The following is a 21,378-nucleotide window of genomic DNA, read 5'->3' as shown; positions in this document are numbered from 1 at the left end:
CAGCTTGTTTCATCAGGCTGTGAATACCCTGCCACCACTGAGGTCTTGTCATTAGTACAGCAAGCTGTTTACTGTTTACCTGTGCTGCATGCATTTTGAATTATATCTGATGAACTTATTTGTGCTAATATTTTGTTTTATGTGCTCTGTGTGATATATATTTTGTGGGTGCACCATGGTTCGGAAGAAAGTTGTCTCATATGGTTACAATGAAGCCAATAAGTGAGATGACTATAAACGTGAGCTTGAAACAGCTGTGTCACTATTGCCACCCAGTGTTTAGGCTGTCAGAAGAGCCTCTGCATGATCCATAACACAGAACTCGTGACACTGGCTGGGTTCAATGAAGTCAATGGTGCCATTCCATTGACCTTGTCCTCAGTAACCCTTCCCAAGCTGTGATTCGCGCTATGGTGCACAAGTCACTTTACTATGTCTCACTGGCCTTGGAACCTTGGAACAATATTGTGGGCCACCTTCTTGCTGTCTGTGGAAGTCCCGTAATCCTGCAATTCTCCTCTACAAGCAGGGCTATCGGTTTCTCAGTCCACCAGCCTTCACATGACACTGTTCTACTGATCTAACACAAGTTCTCACAGCTGCCGGCTGTCGCCCAGTAGCTGGGATCTTGCCAGCCTGCTCTTGAGGAAGCCCATACAACATGTGTGATTCCTCCAGGAGAGTGTTCTTGCTGCAGTAAAGGCTACTGAAATGATATGAGCAAGTGGTAGGGTGGTTCCTGGTCTCAGAGAGAAATGGCCATTGAGTCACACAGTAGAGAAGCAGGCACTTTGGCCCACCATGCCAATCATCTACGCTAATTCAATTTACCAACCTTTGGTCACAGTGCCAGGGTGGGATGGAGACCCTCTGCTGTAGAGTTTTACAGCATGGAAACAAACTCTTCAGTCCAACTCATCCATTCTGACCAAGCTGCCAAAATGAGTTTGTGCTATTTGCCTGTGCAGCTGTTTGATTCATACTCCTCTAAGCCTGCAGTTCCCAACTTCTTTTATGGCATGGAGCCCTCCCATTAACCGAGGGGTCCATGGACCCCAGATTGGGCAGCCCTGCTCTAAACCTTCCCTATCCATGTACCTACCCAAATGCCTCTTAAACATTGTTACTTTGGCAGCTCAATCTATGTACTCACTATGGAAATGTTGACCCTCTTATCCTTTTTAAGTCTTTCCCCTCTCACCTTAAACTTATGCTTTCTAGTTCTGTTCTCCCGTACTCTGGGGAAAAGATCATGACCACCTGCCCTATCTCTGCCCCTCATGATTTTATAATCCTCCAGGACACCTCTCAGTCTCCTGAAGTACATGGAAAGCAGCCACAGCCCATCCAGCCTCCCCTTATGGCACTTCCCAACAGGAAGAAGTGCCACACAAGTGCAATAGATGGCCACTTGAACTTTATGGAACCTCACACTGCAGACAAGTCCTCATTCCACTGTGGACAGAGGGAAAGGTGGTAAAAGACAAAAAGCAAGCTGCTGGAGGAACTCAACAAGTGGAGTTCCAAAATCTCTTGGGGGTGTGGTGGTGGGGGGGGGAGGGGGAGGACTGGTCCGTATTCGCACTATAACCAGGTTCGATGGTCAGCATGACTGAAGAACTTGTCTCTGAGCTGCACAACTACATAACTCAATGAATGCCCAAGTTTCCATCAGATGCTCCAGTTTGCTCACAGATTCCATGGACAGGATGACAGTAAACTGGCTGCTGTAAGCCAAACCAATGCCACTAGATGGTACAAGAAAAGAACAGGCAAATGCAAGAGAGCTCCAAGGCACAGGACAATCAGGAAGAAGTGGTTAGGTGCTGGCATAGGGTGGATGGACCAAATAGACTACTTCTGCATTGTAATCCCACCCTCGGCACTGCCTCAAAAGGGACGCTTATCGTCAAAGATTCCCACCATGCAAATGTCTCATAGAACCTATTGGGAAGGAGGTACAGAAGCCTGAAGTCCAGACCACCAGCTTCAGGAATGGCTACTTCCCTTTGACCATTTGATTCTTGAACCAACTGGTACAATACTAATCTCTACAGTTTGGCAACACTGTGACCACTTTGGCCACAGTTCACTAAAACCAGTTTTGTTTTTGTTGTTCTCATTGCGTTCTTTCTTGTAAAATGTGTGCATAATTTATTTTTTAATTTACTTGGCAAAGCTGTGATATGATGCTATGTGGTTGTGATGCTGCTATAAGTAAATTTTAAAATGCACCTATGCACACATGTATTAGTGCACAATGCACTACACCCAACTTTTACTGTAATAAGAAGCATCTGAGGTAGCAGGGATGAGCCAATCTGTGCTGGGCTTGTGGTGGCTAAAGTCACAGACACAGCATGGTTTCAGTATTGATATTGATTTATTATTGTAATTTGTGGCATGATTGAATGAAAAATGGTTCTTGCATGGTGTTCATACTGATCACATCATTACACAGTCAGGGACAGCTGTTTGCCCCACCGTTAAGACACCTAGTTGGAAAATCACGGATTTTCAGTTCCTGACTGACAGTTGTCTTCTGGAAGAGCATCGAGCAAGATATTCACCACTGACTGGAGTCCCACCAAAACGTAGCAGTCCGGCTGCCAGCAATGAGGAGCAATTATGCAGAGTTGCAGGTCAGGCTCAATAACCGACTTTTGGAAATTGTGCAAAGGCATTTCTGTGTCTTTTCAGGATGCAATGCTCTAAACGACGCTAGGTCAGCGGGGGCCGGATTGGATAAGCAAGGCGGCAGATAAAATAACGTCAGTGAAAACTGTACAACAATGAACTCAATTCAGGTTTTCATCTGGTGAAAGCAATTCATCTCCCCGGGAACCAGCAACGAGTGAATACTGTATAAAATACCGCCGTCAGCCAGGAGAGGGCAGACCAATCGAAAATAAATAGAGTGAGCACTGTCTATCCTTGGCTGCCCGTCTGCAGAGTGTGTGATGGAGCGGTGTACAGGGAGCTTCACACTGCGTCTGACCAGAGGACTATGTGATGGGACAGTGTGGAGGGAGCCTCGCTCTGTGTCTAACGTCCCGAGTGAATTTTGGGACGGTGTAGAAGAGGGAAGTTGTAGCTACTTTCTCCAAACATACCCAGAGAGATACCCACTTGACCGTGTCCAAAAGTACTCCAGGTCCGAGCAACGGGCTCAGTGCGCTGGGTAATACTGGCAGCTTCGAGACTTGTACTCAGCCCCCTGTTCCGTGAAGGTGTCCCGGCTCCCGAGAACGGGCGCTTTCGTCGCTATAGGCCGGGTTGTGAGGAGCAGGAAGGTTTTGTATATCTTTTTTCTGGGAGGTGCAAGTTTGAATTAAAGTTGCCTTTCTACCTGTTACTCCCCAACCACCCCACCCCCCCGCCTTTCCCCAGTCAGCAGGAGACCCGCCAGTGTCGTTGCCTCTCTGCAGACTAAACTCACACGCCCCGGCTGAGAGGTTGTCATTGTTCCAGAGGAGACGGCCCGCTGCCGGCTGAAAGCTCCCCTTTCTCTGTGGAAGCGCACAGACAGCACACCGCTTCCTGTTGACTGCGGGGAGGGTTGGATCAAGCCTGCCCGAGCGGCTCCCCAGCTGCAGACAGCTGGCCCGGCTTCACCTCGTCGCCGCTGGCCACACAGTACCACCTTTATACAGAATGTCAGGCAGCCCGTTCCCGCGGGAGCTCCGCGCTAACGGTCTTGGAACAGGCAGGCGGGGGTGGAGGAGGGGGGCCGAAAGACTGAAGCCAGAGAGGCATTGGGGGAGTAGGCGAGAGAATAGAGAGAGTGCGGGGGGAGAAGAAACAAACACAAATCCACATACATCTATACATACTCTCACACGAAAACTCTCACCAATTACACATACACACGCACGCACACACACACACACCCTGAAACAAATGCACAGAGGTACTGTATATACGAAAAGCAGAGAGTGCAACAGTTATCAGTGGTGTTTAGTAACTTCAGACTCGAGCTCACCCTCCAGTGTTGTCAGTATGGACTCTGTGCTCTCTCTCTCTCTCTCTCTCTCTCTCTCTCTCTCTCTGTCTCTCTCTCTCTCTCTCTCTCTGTCTCTATGACTGCATGGGTTTCCCCGGGTGCTCCACTTTTCTCCCACAACCCCGGACTGTGCGTCGATGGGTTAATTGGCCACTGTAAATTGCTACCAGCGAGTGGGTGAAAATTGCTACCAGTGAGGGTAGGCTCTGAGACAGCAGGATACAGTCTGCAAACAGGCTATTCGGCCCGTCAAGTCTGGGTGAACCTTCAAACAACTATTTACACTAATCCCGCATTAATCCCATTTTATACCGACGGTCCCATCACCTCCATTCAGATTCTGCCCCTCACCTACACACTGGGGACAATTTACAGTGATCAATCAAACAATCAGTATGCCTTTGGAATGTAGGTGGAAACCACAGCACCAACAGGAAACCTGTCACAGAGCAAACGGTCAAACTCCACACAGACAGTGCTGAGGGTAATGATCAAACCCAGGTCCTGGGGCTGGGTGGCAGCAGCTCTACCTACTGTTGGAAGGAGATATGACCGCACTGTATACCAAGGATAGACCAGTCAGGATAGTTGTGGGCCCCTTACGGATAGATGGAGAAACTTACAGTGGGAACTAATAACGGCAGGAGAATCAAACAAAGTTTGTGTGTTCAAACAGGGCCCAGTTGTAAGTCAGTGAAAATACCGTACAACCAAGGGTCCAGTGCAAACTATAAGACAAAAAAAAAAGCAGGAGCAGATTTAGACCGTTTTCCCCCATCGACACAGCAATCATAGCTAATATTTTTCAGCTCCATTTGAGTCAAAGTCATAATCAAGTACATGTACGTGTGAGCAGTGAAAATCTTTTTTTTCAAACCTTCTTATTGTATATATAGGAAAAATAACATGAGTACATCGAAGTAACAACACTTACAATGCCTCAAAAAGAAACCATCATCTTAAAGATTGAAAACAAAATTTTGTGATAACAAAAAAAGCCTACTGAGCAGAAAAGTGAGAAAAAAAAAGAGAACCCATTAGATGTACAACCCCGGAGCCATGCGTCATACAAAAAACTTCTAAAAGCAGTGAAGAACTTGCTTGCAGCATCATCATAGGCACAGAGGATTAGATTCACAAGAAAAACATAAATAAAACAAAAAATATGCAGAATTTTCATGAAAGCACAATTCAAATAGAAAAGCATTTGTGTCATTGCAAAGAGATCATACTGTTGTCTGACTTTCTCCCCATAACCTTTAACCCCGTCACCAATCCAGAAACTATAGTTTCTGCATTGAATACACACAGTGACTCAGCCTCCACAGCTCTCAGTGGCAAAGATTACCACAGATTCACCACTCTTTGGTAAAGAATTTCCTCCTCATCACAGTCTTAAATGGATGTCCTTTTATTGTGAGGCTGCTCCCTTGGGTCACAGACATTCCTGCTGATGGAAACATCCTCTCTAACCAGGGCTTTCAGTGTCCAGTAGGTTTCAGTGATATCTCCCCTCGTACTTTCTGTGCTCCATCGAGTACAAGGCCAGAGACATCCAACACTACCCACAGGGTAACCCTTGCATTCCTGGGATCTTTCTTGTGATCCTCCGCTGGACCCTCTCCAGACCCAGCACATCTTTCTTTGGATATGGCGGCCAGAATTGCTTGCGGTAATACATCTTTACTAATAGTGACTTGGATTCCTTCCTCACAATAAACACAAAAGGAAAACAAGTCACTGTTAGTAAAGGAGTATTATTGAAGAGGTTAGAGCGCCCCAAAAGCTGATATACTGGACTTAATAAACTGCATCACAAAGCTTTGAAGGAGATAGCACAGAGATGATGTTTGATTATCTCCTTAAGTTATTATAGATTCTACAAATTGGTGGGGAGAAAATGTACCCCAATATTTAAGATGAAAGTGAGAGTGTGGATAGGTTGACATTGGTAGTTGGAAAAATACTAGAGTACAGACTAAAAGATGATATTAAGGATGTGCTACCAAGCAGAATGAATAAGGATTTGTGAAAACTAAATTATGTGTAACTAATCTATTGCCCTTTGAGCTTAGATCTGGTTACAGTAGATTGGAGGTAATCAGTGGATGTGATGCTAGATTATCGACAACTTTTGGTAAGATCCTAGGAGGTTGGTGAGCAAGGTGAAAGCACAAAGAATTACAACTCTAACAATCCAAATTCTCATTAATCCCAGGGCTTTGTATCGTACATCAATCTCACATTCTAGGATTTGGCACTTGGCTCACACAATGGTCTGGAGTCCAGAGTGTATTTGGAATTGGGAACACTAGGATTACAAATGTGGCTGGGTGTACAATCGAGGTTCAGAGCCTTGCCTATCTCCCACAGACTTTAAACTCACAGGATTCACTGGAAAATTTATTATGCTAATGTACTGTCTGTAAAAAAAAATAAGTGAGATAAAAGTGCTGAGGTTTCAACAACATCCAATATCCCAGAAAATATACTCATCCATCACCATCAAAATCCTGGAGAAGTTGTATTATTGGAGTTTTGCTCAAGCATGCATTGGGAGTGGATGATAGATCGAAAGGAAAGAGTAGGAACAAGTGTCTCCTGCTCAAGTGGACTGCTGTGACTGTGGTGATATTGACCACGTGCTGGCAGACAGAATTAGTTCAGGATGGGGATCATGCTTGTTAAAGACAGGATGGGCCAAAGTGTTTGTTCCAGGGCTATGGTGCTCTACATTTGTCCTACGTTCTGTGTTAGGAGTGGATCAAAAGTCATTAAGAGCGTGAAGAATTGAGCAGTGATCTCAGTGTTACTTACAGAACTTGGCAGGTTGGACCAGAGAGGGTGTTTGTCCCGGCAGAGGAGCCTAGGACCAGAGGGAAGAGTTTCAAATTAAGGAATGGGCCATTTAGGACTGAAAAGCTGGAGAGCCTTTGGAATTCTCTGTCCAGGGCTGGAGGCTCAATCACTGGGAGCATTCAAACCAGAGATCGATGGCTTTCTGAACCGTAAAGGAATCAAAGGATATGGAGAATAGGGCTGGGAAATGGGGGCCAGTCACATTCTTGTTGAATGATCTAGCAGGGTTGGGGAGAGGTCAGATGGTCTGTTACTTTTCACAGCTGTGTACGTACAAGTACAGATACAATGCAGAAGGCAGTCACACACTGACACAAGAAGGAATGGACACACGCACACACACGTACGAACAAGGACACACCTGTACGCAACATGGAAGAGACACAGTCACATGAAAATGCATGTGTGCAGGTAAATAGATTCAGAAAGAGAGTGACACCCAGAGTGAAGGACTCGTGTGCAATTACAAACACACAGAGATCATGAAGACGAGAAAGTCATACAGCATGGAAACAGGCCCTTTGCCCAACTCGTCCATGATGACTCAGTTGTCCTGCGAGCTGGTTCCAACTGCCTACCTTTGGCTCAAAGATCTTCAAACCCTTCCTGTCCATGCAATTATGTAAATGGCTTTTAATGTTTGCTAATGTGTCTGCCTCAACCACTATATCTGGCAGCTTCTTGCAAGTACACATCACTCTTTGTATGAAGAAGCTGCCCTAGATGTCCCTTTTAAATATCTTGCCTCTCAACCTGTGCCATCTTGATTTTAGCACTTCCTCACTGGGAAAAAGACTACATGCTTTCACCTTGCCTATGCTCCTCGTGATCTTATATACCAACATCAGGTCACCCCTCATTCTCTCGTGTTCTGGAGTACAAGGTCCTAGTCAATGCAACCTCTCCTTTGTAACTCAGGCCCCCAAGATCACGTCTCATCTTGGAGGATTATTTCTACACTCTTTCTAGATTAATAACATCTTTCTTATTAGAGGGTAACCGAAACTGTATGGCCTCGCCATTACTGAAACAGACACACATAGTCGGGAAACAGAAAGTAGAGAAGAATCACACTCAGACACACAAAGGCACATATAACAGTGACAGGTAGACTTAGACAAAAGGACAGACACATAGGCAGAGATGATCACACTCACACACAGAGGAAGAAACTGTGCCAATGATTAATTTTACTAGAGCGAGATAGGGTTGAGTGATGCCACAATAACAACCTCTCACACAACATCAGTAAAACTAAAGATCTTATTATTGACTTCAGGAAGGGGAAGGAGGGTGAACATGTGCCAGTCTATGTCAGGAGAATGAGCAGTGGAAGGAATCAGCTGCTTCAGATTACCAGGTATTAGTATATTGGATGAGTTTCTCAGAGCCCAGCACACAGATACAATCACAAGGAAAGCATGCTAGCCTCTTTACTTTCTTAGGAGATTTGGATTGTCACCAAATACTCTAACTTCTACAGATTTACCATTGAAAGTATCGATTGATTGCACCATGGTCTGCTGTGGTAATTTAAAAGCACAGGAACACAAGAAGCTGCAGAGAGTAACAGACTCTGCCCGATACATCATAGGCCGATCCGTCTCCATCACTGGTAGAATCTGTTTCAAGAAGGCAATGTCCATCAACAAAGATGCCCACCATAATGGTGATACCAACTTCTCACGGTACCAATAGGCAAGAGGTAGAGCAGACTGAAGTCCCATGCCACCAGGGTTAGGAACAGCTTCCTTCATTCAGCCATTCAGTCCTTGAAACAAACTGCACAACCCAAATCACTGCAGTTTAGCAATATGATGATCACTTCGATCACTTTGCACTAACATGAACTTTTTGTCCTGTTGAAGGTTCTCGGCCCGAAAATGTGACTTTTTATCCCTTTCCATGGATGCTGCCTGAGCTGTTAAATTTCTCTAGCATTTTGTGTGTGTTACTGTGAATTTCCAGAATCTGCAGGATATCTTGTGCCATTTTTAAAAACCTTTTATTGTGTTATTTCTGGTAAAATATGTGTATAATTTGTTTAATTAATGATTTTTCTTGTAAATGATCCTATTCTGATGCTATGTGCCTGTGAACTTCTGCAAGCAAGTTTTTCATTGCAACTGTGCAGATATGTACTTGAGTATATGACAATAAATTTGACTTTGATATGAAAGAGTCTATTCTGAGTAACCTGTAGCAGAAAGAGGCACCATAGCACTGGGTGAGTGAAAGGTAGGGAAAGAAAGAGTTGCAAATGGTAAATTGAGAGTGTAATAGGAATCGGGCTGAGCAGCTGCTGAATGAAGAGGAGTCTCACACAAAACCTTCAAAACATAGTCCTTAAGGCACATGAGGCAGAGACACGGCTGCAGAGTGAATTCACAGAAATGTTCTCACTATACTGGAACGTGATGAATAGCCTAACCCTGTTCCAAAGGGAACTCTGTAAAATTTTATACTGTCAAGACAAGAAATCATCTGCATTAAATCTGGACTTGAACAAATGATTCTGCAAGCTGTTTAAAATAGACCAAAAGAAGAAATGTGTGCTAGTTATTTAGTTTATTTTCCTTTTGCATAATGTATTTATGTATTTTAATGAATATAATTGTTTTAGGCTGAATAAACTCCCAACAGTGTTCTCCATCTCAGTGCAGATCATGTCCTCAAAAAAATGTCTATAAACCATAAACCCTCCAACAAAGCTGATAGCTCTTCCAACAAGTTAGCTCATCCAGTTGTGAAGATAGTCATGAACCTGTTTCTCCACCTACCCCCACCCCTCACCAGATGCTGCCTGACCTGCTGAGCATAGCTGGCAATTTCTGCTTCTTATTTTAATGCTGCTTATGAGTGGACAGTGAGCAAAACTAACCTGACTCTTTGGGAGGTGCTTTGATAATAAAAGCACAAAGTAATCCAGATGGGATTGTCTGCATGCCTGTCAGCACTTGAAGGACTATGAGAAAGTTGGCACATCTAACAATGTTCTATGTTACTCTTTATCCTTCTCGCACTGCCCCGCAGATAGTAAATGAACAGGCCAAGAACAAGGAACACAGATCCTTCAGCCCATGCTGTCTATGCCGAACACAATGCCCATTTAAACGAATCCCACATGGTCTCCATTCCTCCAATTCGCTGTTTGATCCTGTGTCTGTCAAAATGCACAGATGGTAGATCAGGCCTTTAACTAAACATAACCCCCTCCTCCCCAAAAGCAGAATGCACTGTTCACTGGGAATCCAGAATGCAAAATACTGTTAGCACCCATAGAGAGACAAATGCAGCCGCTTTGGCCAAAGGCTTACATAGAGAAAAAGTGGGAGGTGAGTGAGTGGGCTTCTAATGGGGTAGGGAAACAAAGTGAGGGGGCAGGGTCTATGATAGGGTCAAGGGTGTGAGCATTAAAATAACAAAAGAATTTATGGATCAAGGCAGACAAGGCAGTAATGGAGTGTAAGATGACTTAAATGACACCAGTAGAGTCATCAGAGGGAAAATCTCATTGAAACCTCTGGATACTGAAGGGTTTGGATAGAGTGAATGTAGAGAGGATATTTCCATAAGCAGGAGAGTCTAGGATCTGATGGCACAGCCTCAAAATATGAGGATGTCCTTTTAGAACTGAGATGAAGAGGCCAGAGGAATGGTTGTCATTTCATCAGTAGTTCTGTGGAATCTATTGCCACAAACAGCTGTGGAGGCCTAGTCTGTGTATTTAAGACAAAGATTGATAGGTTCTTGATTGGTAGAAGAGTTAAAGGTTATGCGGAGAAGGCGGGAGCATGTGGTTGGAAAAAAGATCAGCCACGATTGAATGGCAGAGTAGACTAAATAGGCTGAATCTGCTCTTCTATCTTATGGATTTATGATCATTGTCAGTCAGCTGTGTCAATAAAGTCACAGGTAGGGAAACTGGCCCGTTGGCCCTTTGAGTCTGCATTGATGACCAGCCACCCATTTTACTAACTTATCGGACTGACTCATGGTAATGCATTTATATTCATTAGTCGGAATGCAAGGAATGACGAAAATGGAAAAACAAAATGCTGGAGGAATTCAACAGGGACGGGCAACATCTGTAGAGAGAAATAGACATTTATGATTTCAGGTAGTGTCTCTTCATCAAACTGGTTCCTCGCACAGAGCTGCCCGACCCACCAGCATTTTGTTTGTCAGTCCGTGTTCCAGCGTCTGCCATCTTTCCTGTGTCCAGGATAGGAGTCGTAGCAGCAGGGCTGGCGTGGTAGCACTGCAGCCAGTGTAATGCTATAACAGCCCCAGTGGTTACCGATAGGTTCAACTCCCATGGCTGTTTACAAGGAGTTTGTACATCCTCCTTGTGACTACATGAATTCCTCCAGGTGCTCTGGTTTCCTTCCGCATTCCAAAGGTGCACAATTAGGGCTAGTGAGTTGGGGCCAGAAGCTGGCTGCCCAGTTCAATCCTTACTGATTTGATTTGACACAAACGACGCATTACACTGTACCTACTGTACGTGGGACAAATAAAGCTTATCTTTAAAAAGAGACTGGTAGGCAGGATAATAGCTTCTTGGGGAATTCCTTCGGTACTAGATTATGCATTTGGCGATTGATATGTTGACAAGAGTAACTAACAATGTAGTGGATTCCAATTAGCCCTTCTCTGAGTGGTGAACAAATGCCAATTCTATTTTCTAGGCAAGCTAAAGAAGACAACCTTGAATAGGAGTGAATTAGGCTCCTGGATCCTCTGCCAAGGAATGCCCTCTGCAGACCCCAGAGGTACAGAAGAAACATTACAACGGAGAGAGAATGGGAGTGCCTGAGATGGAATATCATCACCTATCAGATCACAGATGGACAGCTGGGGGAGGGTACTCTCTCACAGAAGCTTTTTCTGAGCACAGAGATAAAGTGAAGGATGCATTCATGCATAATACTCCGTCATTTGCACCAGCAGCAGCAGGAATACCTCAACACTTTGATAATTTGCTTTTACTGAGGATGAAAATTGTTATGTCTTTATGTGACAATTTTAAAGAATTGTTGGAACCAAAGTAACACGTCTCAAGTTGTGTGGGAGGTGCTGAATGAAATTCCTGAACTTAAATGTTTTTCCAGGACATTCTGCTTAAATACTTCAAGCACCACTTCAAGAGATTTAGTTACAAAACTGGGGAGACTGAACACTGGATGGCAAAGCAATTTGAGTTTTCCCTCTGAAGTCTGCATCCTAAACAATTGAACTGGAAATGGTTGCCTGCTTTAGCACGTATGTTAGTTGTTTATCAATGCAGATTAACTGAGATTATCACGGTTTCATTTACCCTTTAGAAACCAGTTTTAAAATGTTTCCACATATTTATTGATATCTTATTCTTATATTCTTCCTTCTACATAGATGTGCCCTGATGGATTACAAACACAAAAGCCGCTCTCTGTGTTAAACACAAGAATCATCTGCTAGGGTACATGTCAGTATGAGAGATGACAACAATCACTGGAAAATTGGATAAGGCCAGTTCATACAATCTTCTAACAAAGGAGATATCAAATGAATGCCTATAGTTATGACGACTAAATGTTAATTCCTATCCTAAACCAGTAAGTATATCAGTAGAGACAAATATCTACACTAAACCACACTGATAGTTCTTATCATTCCTATACATATAGAAAATGATACCTTGTTGAATCCAGGAACAGTTATTTCCATTCGTCTGAGTTTTGGTTGCTAGCTCTGAGCATGAGTGATGAGGACCAGCTCAAGACATTGTTGGAGGGAAGCTGCACTATGAGCTATGGTGGGTTAAGAAGCAGAGAGCCATTGAAGGGGGCGTTGCATTATATCACTGATGAGTAAGCAGGCTGAGTCATTTCAATTAACATCAGGCTGACCTTGCCCTCCATGATGGGATCTCCCATGTGGTGAAGTTGCAGCTTGCTGTGGTCAGTGCTGGAGGTCTACTTCTCGACAGTTATCTTGCCCGCAAGAGGATTGACGATCAAGTGAAATACCTTTGTAAATCAGCTACATTTGGACTCATCTAGTTTGCCACACCCTTACCTTCCCACATCACCCACCTAACTAGCCACTTCATAGTCCTGCCCCACCCTCTCCTACACGCCCTGTCCCACACATTCCCCTCCAACACACACACACACACACACGCACACACACACACGCACACACCTATCTTCATCACTCTATCTCACACATCATTTCCAACCCAATGACCTCACTCCACCTCAGTGACGTGACTAACAGGCCAACTCCACCCCACCAGGGACATTGCCCCCCAACCTCCAAGCCAGCGTCCTCATACTTACCCATGGCTCCAGCTAACACTGTGACTGTACCCACTGATCCAACCCACCCTGTGTCAATAGACTCAACCCCCCCTCCCACCAATTTGACTTCCACCAGGGGAATTACCCAAACCCACATCTACACTCTGCACTAATCCACCCTCCACTGACTGACCCCAGGATACCAGTAAGCCACGGCTGGGACTAAACAATGATACCCTTGCATTGTGCTTTGAGTATTTATCACAAAAAGGAAGAGGCAAACTTATATGTAAAGAGGTGGTAAATTCCACCACACTTACAAATAATTATACTCTACCTTTATGGCATTTATAGTTAAAACTTTCAGAGAAACTGTTTGTCTGTTCTTCTTAACTCATAAAACGCAAATCAGTACAATGTAAATGAATCCTTAATCTATCAGAAATTATTCCACTAGTTTTTTTAACCCAGGCCAAGTGGGAAGACAATCGTACCTTTGGGCTCTGAAGAGTTGGTTGGTTGGTGACATCCTGGGATTATCAGCCTACTCGTTTGATTCGAAGGCTGGTTTGGATTAACAGACCCATCCCTGACAGGGCTTTATGACGGGACTTGTGGGACGCTTTGTCTATCGTCCAGAGCAAATAGGGACAAAGATCACTAATCAGAATTCACGGGAGCCCTCCCTGTTGAATTTGGGTCAGTCAGCTTTGCACCCACAGGTAAGGGGACATGATTCCCTCAAACAGCTTAAAGTGCAATCTTTGCCTCAGCCCAGCATCACAGCTAACCTGTGCTTTGTGCCCAGCTATTCTGGAACATGGCCTGTTTCTATCTTGCTCTGACACCGTGAATCTATTCCCCCAGCACCTGATTTCCCGCCCGAAGACTGCACTGTGTGGGGACAAACGCACAGGATGGCCAAGCCACCCCAGAGCGGGAGAAGCTGGGATCTGCCTGTGTGCAGTGTCTGTGCTGCAGTCAGTTTTACACTCTCCTGACTTACCCAGGGCACCCTCTGAACCGTCAGCAACAGTCAGCTGGGAGCCGGGCCAGACTCTTTCCACACACTGTTCATTCATTCCTTCACATACCTATCCACTGTGGCATCAAGGGCCCACTATTTAGCTTTGCGTTCCTTCCTCTCGTACTTCAGATTGCTTTGTTTATTAAGCTACACGTCCCTCCAGCCATTCATACCCTGCTCTACAATCCATCCCTCACATCCACATCCACTGACTGGCCTTCCATTTTCCATGGGATTCAGCAGCATGTTATTTAAAGCATCCGCTTTGCTTCTTCTATTTCCATCAGATACCTTCCCCACCCCCAGAGAACTGATCATCAATCACACTCATGTCAAAGAGGCAGCCATGTCTGTCTCGGAGAGATTTTGCAGCAACGTCCACAGTCAGTCAGGAAGCAGGCGACTTCTAAAGTGGTCGATAAGGGAGATTGTCTGGACATCCAGAGTGCAGTGGAGCCTGGGCCATCCGGATTCTCCGTACGTTGGCCTTGCTCAGGTTCAATGTTGCATCAGGGGGTTGCCCGGATGTTGTTCACAGGCCAGCATTCCTGGTCGGGACAGGAGCAGGCTACCCTTCCCCACTACAACCCACTACCCCCACAGCTAATCACCTGCACAGGCATTCCCGGAGAGGGAGCTTTATCTTTGCCCTCCCTGACCCCAGGAGCACATACCTCTGAAGGAACAGAACAGAAGTGGCAGTTTAATGAGAGCCCCATCTGAACAATCACCATAACACCACCACCCCCCCCCCCCACAGCCGCCATCCCTCATGCAGACAGCCAGACTGCACTGGTCAAGGGATGCAAGAAGCTGCAACATGGGCACTGAGTAATACCAAGCAAGGAGCCTAGCCTTCTGCTCCCGCTAGTGCTGTGCCACGTTAGCACTGCTACCTTCCTGGAATGAAAAGAAAGCCCTTTTCAACCACATGGCCTTCAACACATCCCCCTGTGTGTTTGCTTGCCTCACTCCCTCCCTTTCCCCAACCACAGGACTGTACTCTGACTGCTTCCATTCACCTTCACTTCCCAGCCGAATGGGGGCTCACAGTACGCACAGACAAGAGGCCCTTTCATCGAGGGTGCGACATCACACAGCCCCTGTCTACCTCCAGATCTCAGTGTTGAAAGGTGAGAGATTTCTGCTCGGAGGGGAGGGGGGATCTTGAAAGCACTCCTTCCCTTTGTCACAACAAAAGAAGTTACGTCCATGGGCACTGGGGCCACCCAGATTGAAGGACCTCTTGAAACCTTCTGTCTCTTATCCGGGAAGCCATGTTGGATGACAAGATAACACTGAGGTATGTTATCTCCCTGCTGAAACTCAGTCAACCTACGCACCCCTGACCCAGTGACAGGACTAACACATTGGTGCCTGTCCCGATGAAGGCTGTAGAACAGAATGAGGGATGAGGTTCCTTTTGCTATGGGAAGGCTCTCTGTGCTGGGACTAGTGGTTCAGCTCACCCGTTTCACATTCACACCAACCCAGGGTAGGGTGATAGGCCTGGCAGACATGAAAGGGGTTTCTACATGTCATTACGGATCCACTGCTCTCAAACCAGGAAACCAGGCTAGGCTCCATCCACTCAAAGGACCAATAATGTGGCACAGGGCCCAGAAACATCAGCTGACACTGGTCCATTCTGTTGTTATCTACAATCCACCAAATGTCCACTCTAAAGCACCCACACCACAGCCAATGCATGTGGCCACTGTTGTAACTTGGAATGACAGAAACTGTGCTAAGGTGTCCATTTTGATGTTACCGGTTCCAAGTCTCTCTCCAAAAGCTACCAACCTGTAATGCCATATTCCCAATGAGAACCCCTGTCTCATTCCAGGATTGACCCTGCCAAGCACAGCCAACGGACTGTTAGATTCCAGATACATCCCAGGTACTGGTTAACTTACGATGAACCCATGAGTCTTCAGGGTAAAGTACTCCCTCCATCCTCAGGACTCCAGACCCTCATCTCTGACCAAGCTGCTGCTGGGGAACAAGGTTGAATGGTGGCAAAAGGTGCAGTGATTCCAACATCGAGCAGTAGTTTTCTCTACATCCCCTCCAAACAACTCTCTCAAACCTCTGCCTCAGGTCTTCAGACCCCTGAAGATGTGTCAAGTGTGCCAGGCATCATCTGCCAGCACATATCTGGATGACACTGGGCCAACACCTGCCACAAGAACTGTGGATTTCACGAAAATCCATTTTTGCCCCCGCCTCAAATTTTGAGAGGGCAAGGGACCCTGTCAAAGCCAGAAGGATGGCCAGTGTTTTTTTTTTTTTCCCTGAGCTTCCCACCTTCTCCTCTGGGCTATAGTGTTGGCAGCATCTCTCCTGGATTGAGACTTGGGTTTACGTTGGGATGACCAGGTTAGCAGTTGGGTAGATGAAGGTCTCAAGTCCCTCTCCAGCAATGGACAATTCAGTCCAGTCCTGAGGGGTGCAGTGGTGTTGGAGACCACTGGGAGAATGGCAGAGCAGCCGTATCTCATCACCCCCTCACGAGCCAGAACATTTTCTGAAGGTAGTGTGTCAGGAAAGTGACATCCTTCACTAAGAACCCACAGCACCTGGGACACATCTTAGTTTTTTTCACTGCCATTGGACAAGGGGAAAAGGAGCCTAAAGATGCACAGGAACAGCATCAATGATTCAGGAACAGCATCTTCCCCTCTGCCATTAGATTTCTTAATGGTCCATGAACCTATGAACACTATCTCATTGTTCCTTATTTTGACACTATTTGTTTATTTACGTAATCTATGGTAATTTTATGTGTTTATTCTGTACTGCTTCCTCAAAACAACAAAATTTGGAATCATAAGTTAATGATAATAAATCTGATTCTGCCACCTCCTCTCAATTATGACTACACCCTCACCACCTCAATACCCCACCACCATCTCTACATTCCAGCCCACCTCTCCATCCCATCAACCCAGAAGCCTCTGCACACTTAAAATCCCACCACTCAAACAACACCCTCGACGCCCACCCTCAATATTCTAGCCCAACCACCACAGTACCCCTGACACTCACAACCCTAACACCTCAGCACCACCTCTCCCCCTCCCCAGCTCTGCCAAATCCACTCTCTGTTCCCATAGATTTTCAGCCTTACACATCATCGCCTGCTTTCTCAAATCCATTCCACCCCAAGCCCAAATACTCCCAGTCTCAAATTTCTGCGGGAGGGGGCTTTTAAAGTGGCAAAGAGTTGTATTGCGCGGCACGATGAAGTCGGCTGTGCACAGTGTACCCCTCCCCACCGTTACCACCAGATGCCAATTCGGTGGCTTCACATAGAACGGAGCACCAGACTGTTCGACCCAAAGCACCGGTGCCAGCCTTTTCTCACTCCTCCCCCGCAACTCGGCCAGCGCTCATGCCCAGTCCGAGTTACCCACGTTAGACACCGGCAAGTTCGGGGAGTTGGGGGGGGGGGAGGGAGCACTCCCACTCCCACTGGCAGCCGGGGATCACGCAAAGACTGGCCCGCGAGTGCTGGCTCTACGGGGCAAAGGGGTCCGCGAAGGTGGGGAAGGAGTGGGGAAATATCCACTCGATTCCGATCATCCCTTCAGAGTAAAGCAGAAAATGCTGGAAATACTCAGCAGGTCGGACAGCGTCTCCGGAGACAAGCACACGCGCGCTCACACAGACAGACGCAAGATACGGGAATCCGGAGCAACACACATGATGCTGAAAGAACTCGGCGGGACGAATAGGATCGGCGGAGGGAAGCGGCAGACGAAGTTTCGGGTTGAGACATTTCAGTCCAGAAACCTGAGGGGTCCATCCCTCGCACAAGGGTGCTCTCCGGCCCGCTGATTTCCTCCTGCAATTTGTGTGTTCTGCGTATAGGAAGAACCGCCCGCTTGCAGACCCTTCACTCGGATGGGGTCAGAACCCGCTTCCCGCAGACTCTCCGGTGACCAGCAGCATTTTTCCTGAATACTTTTCTGCTTTGATTTCTGACTTCCTACTAGCTACGGGGTGGTGGCGGGCTGGGGATGTATTTTTAAGATTATCTCCCATGGTTTGGATACATATCTAAAGGAAAAGCGTGCACTGTGCTGTGCGAGAGCATCGGTGGCAGGTCTCCAGGCTCTGTGTAGAGACAATGCGGCTTTTATCCGAGTAAATGTTTTGACTGAGTCATTTCTGGCGCACAGGGGGAGGGTGCAGGACACAGACAGCTCTCGCTCCCGCACACATGCGTCCTAATTCCATCCCGGTACCCGAGGTTTTGATGGGGGAGGGGGGAGTTGAGATCGTTCCACTTTTTCAGTCCCACACTCGCGCTGCTACTGAAAAGTGGACGTATGGCGAGGGGAGGAGGTAATGAGAGAGGGGGAAGGGGGAGGAGCCCGCCCCGTGAGCCTCATTGTTCCTGAGATCCGAGCTGTGCATCGCTGCCACGTTTTCAGACTGGACGCCTTGTCAGGGAATATTCATAGTAACTGCCTCACCACAAGATAAAAATACAGAGAAGAAAGTGGCAGAGTCAGGTCTTAGCGTTAGGACACTTTTTGAATACTGCTACGTTTCGCGGTTACGGAACGGGGACAACTCGCACCTTAAACCGTCCCGTCCCTGTCAAAGGCTCCGATTGTGTCGGGGCCGGCAGTGTAGATGCGGCAGCCAATCCCAGTAAGGCAGACGGATGCAAGTATTGACATCTGTCAGGCCGGGGTCCCAGCCACATTCGGAGTCCAGCAAGGAGGTGAAGCTTGCGCTGTGCACCGCCATCCCTAGGCAGCACAATTGTCAGTCGGATCGATTGATTCAACTGCGCTCAATTAATTGAAGCATAAGTGTGCGTGTGGTAAATGTGTATCTGAATGTGCGCAGGGGAGTGAAAGAGAGTGCGGGTGTGACGGTACGTTTCGCTGTGACTGCGTTTGAGAGTAGGGGGCGTGTGAGAAAGACGTGCATTTGTCTTTCTGTGTAGCAGTGTGCATCTGCGGATTGTTAGAAAGATCACAAACAGCCAAATGAGAAATTGGTGGTGGGCAATCGTTTAGATCCCTAACTAGTGTAATCCTTCAAAGCATGTTAAAGGGTTGAGACTAAAGCGATCCTTCTTCTCTTTACTGGGCCCGAGTGACACTCACGGGTCTAGAGGAGGAGGGAAGATGCTGTCGATATCTATCCGGCTGGGCTAAACTAGCTAGCTTTAACTAGCCTGGACATCAGCTTCTCGTTGGGGAGCGAATCTCAATTATTGCGCATAACTCTCTTATTTCGCCCCTGCTATTCTTTTCCCAGATTAACGATAAATCTTTGATTGGTCGGAATAGCGGGATTAAACTGTGAATTCGATCTAATCGCATAGCGAGCCGGTACGGCCACGGTGCCCAGGAGTGTTTTGCGAAGGTGCCGTGTTCAGTCACACCGGTGGCATTCCGAAACCAACAGGTGGCGTCTCCGACACTGCTGGAGCAGCCCACTACCACGTAATAGTCCCCCCCCCCCCCCGCCCCCAATCACCACCACCACCACCTCAGCCAGATTTGTGAGCAGAGCCCGTCTGGAACCGCATCCCCAAAAGGCAGCGGCGGCAGAAGTCTCTTGTCCCAGCACTTCCAGCTTCCCAGCCCAAGCCAGAGGCACTGATAAACAGCCCCGGTCTGATTGACACTTCCACAGCCTGAAGCACTTGCCAGCCGATTCCCAGAACGCAGTTTGGAGCCCCTTCGTCTCCCCTTTCACAATCCTTGGAGTTAACTCTCAAGATCGTCCCAAAATAAAATCTTTTGTAAAAGTTTGACGATTTCTATTAACAACAGGGTATGGTCCCGTACCCACCACCGGGTGGAAGAGAGTATCAAGAGTCCGCAAGTCATTTAATCCCCAAACTGCCTTCCTTTGCCACCTCTCTTTCTCCCCTCCTGACACCTTGCAAAGGGCGGGCGGCACGGAGCATTCTTCACCGCGAACCACGGTTGAGATGAGTTACAAAAGGGCTTCTTACCTGCCCCGATCCCCGTCGATTGCCACAGGACTAATGTCAAAGTTAAAACAGATAAACTTGTGTCCCACATCCAGCTTTTTCTTTTCCTCCGAGAAGGGGAGCTTCGAAAATCCATGGCTGCCCGGCTCTCACGACCAGCGAGAACGGGTCACTTTTTACTGTTCGAAGCAGCAAGTCGAGAGGAGGAGGGGTGGGTGTTGGTGGTGGGCAAGGGGGCGGGGAGGGAGGGGGTGAGGTGAGGGTAGGGGGTGGGAGCGAAGCCTTGCAGTGAGGATCAAAGTGTGAGGAGAGCCCCGTCCTGCGGCCAAGCCTAGAGGTCCATGCAGAGCGCTGGCTGGGCGGCGAACCGGTGTTGAGGTATTTTTGGACGGGGGTACAGTGAGGAGAGAGAGCGAGCCTCTCTGGATCCTTAGATGCCGCTGCCTGGTGCCCGGTCTTCGCTCTGCTGGTTCTGATGTGCGCTGGATGAAACCATGCCCCGTTTCTGCTCCGGCTCCGCCGCGCCGCCCGAATGACACACCGGCGCAACTCCGCAGCCCGGCCGCCCCGCTTCGCCGTGCCGCAGTTGGCCAATCGCAACGCACCGCAAAAACTTTCCGCCAATCGCCGCCGTCCTCCCCCCTCACGGCTACCTGCCGCGCCGCGGTCCGGCACCTGCCCATTGGCTCGAGATGGAGCAGGGGGCGGGTACGACCAGCTAGTAGGGCGGGGCAGCGGCCGAAGAGAAGCACCCAGTGTCGTCACTGCAGCTTCGAGCCAATCAGCTGTCCCCGTAAGGGGAGTGGTGCACGAGCGGCGGCAACTTCAACTGAGACGTACTGGGCATGGAGCACAGGATGGCACTAAAAACACAATCCCACATACCAATCACACAGACCCATACACCAAGCATGATCCCACACACTAAACACATGATCCCACCACACAGACTTATGTACAATTTCAATTCTACACACCAGACACATTAAACACATGGTCCAACACAGACAAACATACAAAACACATGATCCGCACAGCAAACACATAGTCCCACAACTGCATGCACACTGATCGCAGTGCCATACACAATAACTACAGACCTGTGGCATTGACCTCCTACATCATGAAGACCCTGGAGACACTTGTTCTGGAGCTGCTCTGGCCTATGGTCAGGCCACACTTAGATCCCCTCCAGTTCGCCTACCAGCCCGACTTGACGTTGAGGATACCATCGTCTACC

At 47.4% G+C, this 21,378-nt stretch overlaps 1 protein-coding gene across 1 annotated transcript in view; it reads right to left on the bottom strand.

The window, feature by feature from the left end:
• LOC140198073 (collagen alpha-1(V) chain-like) overlaps positions 1-20,639 on the bottom strand; it is a 269,358-nt gene extending 248,719 nt beyond the window's left edge. Inside the window, exon 1 of the mRNA XM_072258945.1 lies at positions 20,160-20,639. Within this exon, the coding sequence (XP_072115046.1) occupies positions 20,160-20,274 (115 nt within the window). The 5' untranslated portion in view covers positions 20,275-20,639. The remainder of the gene's footprint in view (positions 1-20,159) is intronic.
• Positions 20,640-21,378: the final 739 nt, after the last annotated feature.

This window comes from Mobula birostris, chromosome 5 (assembly GCF_030028105.1).
Source record: "Mobula birostris isolate sMobBir1 chromosome 5, sMobBir1.hap1, whole genome shotgun sequence".
Lineage (NCBI taxonomy): Eukaryota > Metazoa > Chordata > Chondrichthyes > Myliobatiformes > Myliobatidae > Mobula > Mobula birostris.
Note: the sequence above shows the minus strand (reverse complement) of the source record. Positions and strands in the feature narration are given on the sequence as shown.